At 49.6% G+C, this 7,356-nt stretch overlaps 1 protein-coding gene across 1 annotated transcript in view; it reads left to right on the plus strand.

Annotated features, from left to right (window-relative positions):
* The window catches only part of KIAA0355 (KIAA0355 ortholog), a 51,804-nt gene that overhangs the window by 23,060 nt on the left and 21,388 nt on the right, over positions 1-7,356 (plus strand). The window contains exons 3-5 of the mRNA XM_018562892.1: positions 2,452-2,592; positions 3,975-4,070; positions 6,029-6,190. Of these exons, the coding sequence (XP_018418394.1) occupies positions 2,452-2,592; positions 3,975-4,070; positions 6,029-6,190 (399 nt within the window). The remainder of the gene's footprint in view (positions 1-2,451; positions 2,593-3,974; positions 4,071-6,028; positions 6,191-7,356) is intronic.

Below are 7,356 nucleotides of genomic sequence, written 5' to 3' on the forward strand. Positions count from 1 at the left end.
GGGGGCGGCATTGATCAAGATCCTGCATTAATTTGTGTCTATTTCTGCATGCTCCTCTCTGCGTCAGGTCAGGTGACATGTTTCCTCGGGCAGACGTTGCACTTTGTTTCCCCTGCGGGCTTGTTCATACCTGACCCGATTCCACGCCGTGCCTTGCTCTGCCTGTATAATGCGCGGTGCTTCTATGTCAGTGGGGCCCACGGGAGCGATGTGCTGCAGGGTGTGCAGAAGACGGTTGGCATAGCTGCATTGCAGTTTCCCATCCCAGTCATTACTCCTTTCTATTTTGCATCCACACACCTCTGAAAACGCATCGCAAAGCATGACGCACGGCAATGAATACTGCAACCTCGGAACTCCTTCGGTTTGGGAACTACAAATCCCACGGGGCATTGCAAGACTCTGATGATGGGATTTGCAGTCGGAGTGCCAAGGTTGCCTAACCCCTGGAGTAGTGTGTTCTGTCTAACACAGGTTACTATCAGGCAGCTGACGGGTTCATTTTAAGGGAAGTCTGTCACTAAACTGAACACCAGTGTTGGAAACCTCTGCTTGAAGCTGCCACCTTTCTAGGCCCCAGGCTGGACCCAGGCCGGACCCAGGCCTTGGATATCCCTTGCAGTGATGCCGACCGCAATCCGCTTCACGACTCCGAAACGTATCAGTCCCGTTCCGGACGCTGCTTTTGCATTGTTGAATTTCGTAACATTGAACGCTCTGAGGGGGAGAAGAAAAAGCAAGAAAAGCGACTTGTCTGCTGCTGGGTGAAACGCGATTCCGCCTCGGCAGCCCAAACAAAGCTTTGCGGAGTCTGCCGCAGCGGGCCGTGCACGCGGGGATGGTGCTGGTATGGGCGTCCGATCCGTCAGTTCCGGCATTCTTTATGACGGGACTTGCGCTCGCATGCCTGGGACAAAGAACGCCTTTGTAGTGCAGCTTATTCACTGGTCACATGACCCTCCTCGTACTGAATGGCAAATCAGGATGCAAAGTTGCCATAATAAGATGGCTGATGTGTTCTGGATGTTCGTCATTCTTCTTTCATACGAGTTTTTTTTTTTTCCTTCGGATCCTTAAATGGACACAAATCTGAAAATTACGGAGTGCTGAGCCGGGTGTATGAGCGCCAGCCCGGTGACCTCGCATCATATAATAGGCCGATCCTTCACCATTGTTCTATTCTAGATACATTTGTAGCAGATTTATGTGTCGCAACATTTCTTACAACTCAACATTCCGAAAACTGAGCTCCTGATATTTCCCTCATTCTCCCCCAAATTTACCATTGTGACTGATAAGATGACCGTCCCTCCGTCCTCCTATGCCAAGATGCCTGCCGTTACCAATCCCTCCACTGGCTTCCATCCCCAGCCCCCCTCTGCCAGTCCCTCCACTGACTTGCATTCTCTGCCCCCCTCTACCAATTCCTCCCCTGCCCTTCTCTGCCAATCCCTCCACTGGCTTGCATTCTCTGCCCCCCTCTACCAATTCCTCCCCTGCCCCTCTCTGCCAATCCCTCCACTGACTTGCATTCTCTGCCCCCCTCTACCAATTCCTCCCCTGCCCCCCTGTGCCATTCCCTCCACTGGCTTCCATCTCCTTCCCCTCTCTACCAGTCCCTCCACTGGCTTCCATCTCCAGCCCCCCTCTGCCAATCCCTCCACTGGCTTCCATCTCCAGCCCCCCTCTGCCAATCCCTCCACTGGCTTCCATCACCCAAAGGATAACATTTAAAATATTAACCACTTACAAAGCTATTCCACAGCTCTGCCCCCTGGATATATCTCAAAATATCACCATAACCGTCCCTTCTGCTCTTCCAAAGACCTCCTGCTCTCTAGCTCAACTCCACCCTTGGTCACCTCCAGGACTTCTCTAGAGACTCTCCCATCCTCTGGAACTCTTTACCCCAACCTGTCTGGCGATCTCCTACTCTGTCAGCCTTTAGGCGATCCCTTAAGACTCATCTCTTCAGGGAAGCCGATCCCACCTCAACCTGACCACTCAACCATCACGTTCTCAAACAATTCATTCCCACACAGCTACCTCCTCATGTATCACTTCCCCCTCCATTTTAGATTGTAAGCCCTCAGGGGCAGGGCCCTCCTTACCATCTTGTCTTGAATTGTATTGTGATTGTAATGTCTTCCTTATATTGTAAAGCGCTGCGCAAACTGTTGGCGCTCTATAAATCCTGTATAATGACGTAATAATTTTATAGTTGGCAAGTGTTAGGACTTCTGTTGGGTTTTTATTGCCTTGGATGTGCAGGGCGCAGGCACAGACTGTAGTAAACACCAACCCAGAGGTCCTAACACTGCACTGTGCAAAGCAGCTAGCATTGGGTGAAGATATAGATACCCCGGCCGCTGACCCGTGTCCCGTGCATAGGTCGATCTGAATCTGTGCTTTGCAATAATGTAACCGCTTTTTTGCCATTTCCCTTTATAGGCCACCAGCCGCCTGCGGGAGAGAGGATGCGATGGCTGCCTGGCGGGGTTAGAGGTCCAGCAGCTCTTCTGTTCTCAGAGTCTGGCCATCCCAGATCATCACCTCAAGGATCTGAACATGAAGATCGACAGTACCTTACAGGTCAGCCCTCCATAAGCACTCGCATGGTGGTGGGTGAACGTCTGTATGACAAAGGGGGATGGATGGTAACCGCCGAGTGCCTGCAGGGGGACTCCGGTCACCAAAAGCACCCTGACGCGGTCTACCTGCAAGTCTTTCCCAGCATGCGTATAATCCTGACATCATGCATTTGGCTTTATAGTTGCACACTTTTTACTTTGGTCATCAGCACAAAGATCTACATTATTTATCAACTTGCGTTATCCATTTACTGCCTCCGACATGAAAAAATTAAAGTACAGGCCAAGCAAATGGTAAGGTCCCATTCACACAGCTTGGAGTCGGCCCATACAGATCTGTGCGGCATGCACAGCCGTATCAGGCAGCTCCCGGGTAGGACAGGTGCTGCCTGTGATTGCACGCAGCAGCCTGTACTTCTCTATGGGAGTACGCGGCCCTACGCTCACCCGAGCTGCACGTGCGTGCTCAGACACAGACAGGATCCACAGTTCGGGTGAGCGTACGGGCGCGTACTCCCATAGAGAAGAACAGGCTGCTGCGTGCAATCACATGCAGCACCTGTCCTTCCTGGGAGCGGCCGTGCACGCCGCATGGATCTGTACAGGCCGGCTCTCAGCAGTGTGAACGAGGCCGAAGAGAGTCTGAATGGCTTTTATAGTTCATAGTATGATGACCTAAAACTGCCAACGTGTTCTGAGGGTCAAACTACTCCCCATTTCATCATGAAGAAGCAGGGTTGTCACCCTTAGGCCAGGGTTTGGTAACTCCGGCCCTCCAGCTGTGCTTTAGCTAGAAATCCCAGCATACCTCTGGGAGTCATGGCTATAACTGTCAGTTTTGCAATGCCTCATGGGACTTGTAGTTGCACAACAGCTGGAGGGCCGGAGTTGCCAATCCCTGCCTTAGGCTGTGCTCCTGATTTTGGACTGCAAACCCCCTGTCCCCCACACCACCCACACATCACCATAACGCCCACCTACCCTCCGCCATCCCACCCATCTCCATACCACCCACCTACCTATCCACCCATCTCTATACCACCCACCCATCTCTATACCACCCACTCATCTCCATACCACAAGGAGGAGATGATGATGTGCAGGTCACAGACAATTGCTGGGAAAACATTGTTTGAGACTTCAGGTCCGTCCACAGGGAGTTATAAGGACACCGGGTTTCTGGCAGCGTTTTTTTTATACTTGCATAAATGGTTCTGAGAAAAGAAAACTAATGCAGCCACCACACCTAGGGACTGTTAAGCTGCAATATATGACATTTTAGTCATTTGTGATATTATTTACCCTGCAGACATGATTCTCCATGTTCTGTATATTTCTATTTAAAAAAAAAACTTGTGTCATCGTTTCATTCTTTTCTTTTAGGCGTACAAAATAGCGCTGGAAAGTTTGGGTCACTGTGAATATGCAATGAAGGCCGGGTTCCAACTCAAACCCAAGGCAATTGAGGATTGTCTGAAGGTAAAACTGCAGATTTCTGTACAATGAAAGGTATTTAGGAGATGCATGTAAAACACCTGCAATTTAAAGAAGAACTCCGGGCAAATCAAATCTTAAAGGAGAACTATGGGGTTAAGGCTTTTCCCCATAGTTTTTCTTAGGGTAACGGGAGGACACAAACTAGTGCCCTCCCGTCACCCTAGGCTCAGTATATAGGGAGCTGCTGCTCGCGGTATACTGAGACGCTGAAGCGGATCCCGACAATTATGCCGGGATCCGCCCAGCTGCGTGAGTGACAGCTGGCTCTGCCTATCTATAGGCAGAACCAGCTGTACCCGCCCCCTCCCCCGTCCGTTCCGCCAGTCAGCACTTAGAGCGGGGAGGGGGTAATCCAGCCCCTCCCCTGTCACGGCAGAGAGCCGTGACAGTATCGAGAAGTGAGCGAACGCCGGTATGTGTTCGCTCACCTCCTGATCTACTGAGCCGACCTGTGACAGTCTCATTGTCACAGGTCGGCTAGAACTATGAGGTGAGTGAAAAGCACTCCCCTCATAGTTCTCCTTTAACCTACACCCGCACTGTAAGGGTTAAATACTTGCTTTGTCTAGGAAGCTAAAATAACAGTTATAGTCACCCGAACCACGATCCTGGCTGGCTGGTAGACCAATCCCTGCAGCCTGACCCAGCTCCAGTGATGCAATGTCCCTTGGCATCCTCACATTCTATACACTGTATAGAACATAACTCACTGGACCTTGGAGAGCTGAAGTGGAGGGGGAGTGAGGCTGAAGGCACTGGTCTAAGGTCTGGAGTTCGAGGGAGGGGAAGACTCTGACTACCCCTGTTCTATTTTATATTAGCAGTTACCTTATTTGGTGCAGTTATCCCCCCACACCTCTCTGGTATGTACTTTACCTTTAAGCACCGAGAGCGAAGGCTGGGCTCCCACTGTAGCAATAAAGGCTAAAACACATGTTTCCGCTGCAGCACATTGTGGTGACGCATGTTATTGCATGCTACGGTTCATTTCCAGTGGCACTCCGATGCATTAAAGCAACCCCGCTCCAGTGCATATGCATTGCAGGGCACCAAAACCCATAGTGCGTTTTCGTGGCACAAATGGCGCTTGTTTGTTTTCTTTGACTTTTGGTGTGCTGCCAGCTCATTAATTTCAATGGCCTGCCTTAATGCACGTATATGCGTTACTGCAACGCACAGGACGCCAAGGACTGAATAGGCCCTGAAGGAAATACCTGGCGCATCCCGTTGGTGAGGATCATGTGACTTCCTCCATGTGAAATGCTGTGCCAGTCAGAGTCTACACCCTTGTGTAAATTCTTACACAGGACTTTCCTTCACTCCTGCTGGCTTATTGGAGCTGTGGGGGATTGTAGGAAGGGTATGCATGTGCTGCTGGGGGGGGGGCTGTATTGAAGCGAACCTGTTCATTTGCCTGTGTGTGCAAAGCACCGGCTCACTTAAAGTCTGTACATTCTATGTCAGCACTCAGTATACCTTTTGCTGGGAGTTGTCATGTTTGCGTGATTGTATGGAGGTCGGTCTACAGACATCAGTTACCAATGTCCCGGCAGATACAACATTTCCTGGTGTCTACAGTTCCCACATAACAAGCAAGATGTATCCATTTTAATTGGTAGGAGTAGAAGCTTTACTGCTTTGCCTCGGATTTCAACTCAAGGCCACCCTAGTACCGTACCACCTGAAGTCTTCATCTCCTATCTAGTGAACCTATTTAGAGGAGCCGTGTCATTTTTCTTTAACTAGTCCTATAGAAAGAGCTCCCCTCCCTTAATCTCATTGTAGATGCCACAGGTGAAAATGAGGTCAATGTATGGTAGTCAGTCAGAGGGATCTTCATAATCCGCTCTTGGTTACAGGCTTAAGGATATGATCTCAAGGTGATGCTGATGTCCCTATAGAATGTTTATGGAATCGGCTTCCTTTTTCTCCCCCCCCAGGGCTGCTGTAGCGATGCAGAGGCACAACAAGCAGGAAGAAGGCAGACGCCACCGCAGCCAATCCAGTGCGAGCTCCCGACCGTGCCGGTTCAGATTGGCTCTCACTTCCTGAAGGGAACCTCATTTAATGAGTCCTCCGCTGACAACCTGAAGCTGAAAACGGTACTTTTCCCCAATAGTTCTTTTGTTGGATGCATTCTAGGGCACATGTATGAGCTGGTGTTATACCTTCGGGAGGAATGCCAGTTCTTATACTTACCCCATGTGTAAGGGGAGGTAGGGCAGGTTTCTATGCATTTTACCTTTTGCAGACAATGGCGACCTCCTGCTGTGTTTACAGCCTCTGATTGGATATCTTGGCACTCCCCACAAAGTAACTTCCTATAGACTTTAATCGAGTCCAACAGGTTGAAGAATCTTATAAACATTAAATGTTACTGCTAGGGATATACCGATGCTAGTATCGGTATCGGCCGAGTATTTGGGCGAGAACTTGTACTCGCCCAAATGCTCCATACCTAGCCCGATACTTCCGGTATCAGGAAGCCGGGCAGCGAGTCGTTACACTCTGCCTTGGGTTCCTGATTGGCCGGGAAGCCGGCTCCATGCTCCCTCATCATTTGTGGCCAGGCCGATCAGGAACCTGGGCGCTATGTAATGACTCGCTGCCCGGCTTCCTGATTGGCCAGCCTTTTGCGTGGTTTCACCTATAGCAGCCGTCTTTCCCTTAAGGCTAGTATTCCTACCAGTACTTGGATGCCCCAGGGACTTGAGAAGTGTTTCTATATTCATAAAACTGGGATGCTCTCAGAGTGAGAGTTGGCTTCAAGATGCGGAATGCTTCAAGGCAGATATAGTATAAAGGAGCGATCCAGACTAGAGACTGGATGCCAAGCTTACAGTGGTCAAGGCAGAGTGTAATCCCAAGTAAGGTTCAGGGCTGGCGGCAGTTAGTAGCATAATCCGTATTCCAGGCAAGGGTCAGGGCAGGGGGCAATCAGTAGCTTAACCAGTTGACATCCGCGGTGTTAAACCCCCTTCCCATCCAGGCCATTTTTCAGTATTCAGCGCTGCGGTACTTTGACTGACATTTATTCCGTCATGCAGCGCTGTACTGAAATAAATTTTATACCCTTTTTTTGGGCCAGATAGAGCTTTCTTTTGGTGGTATTTATTCACCACTGGGGGTTTTTATTTTTTACTAATATTAAGGAAAAATGACAATTTAAAAAAAAAAAAAAAACAGTTTCCCCTATATTAAATGATAAAACATTTATTATTACCAAATTTTTTGGTAAAATATAAAAGACGGGGTCACGTCGGGTAAA

This window comes from Nanorana parkeri, unplaced genomic scaffold (genome assembly GCF_000935625.1).
Source record: "Nanorana parkeri isolate BGI_ZX_2015 unplaced genomic scaffold, ASM93562v1 scaffold609, whole genome shotgun sequence".
NCBI lineage: Eukaryota > Metazoa > Chordata > Amphibia > Anura > Dicroglossidae > Nanorana > Nanorana parkeri.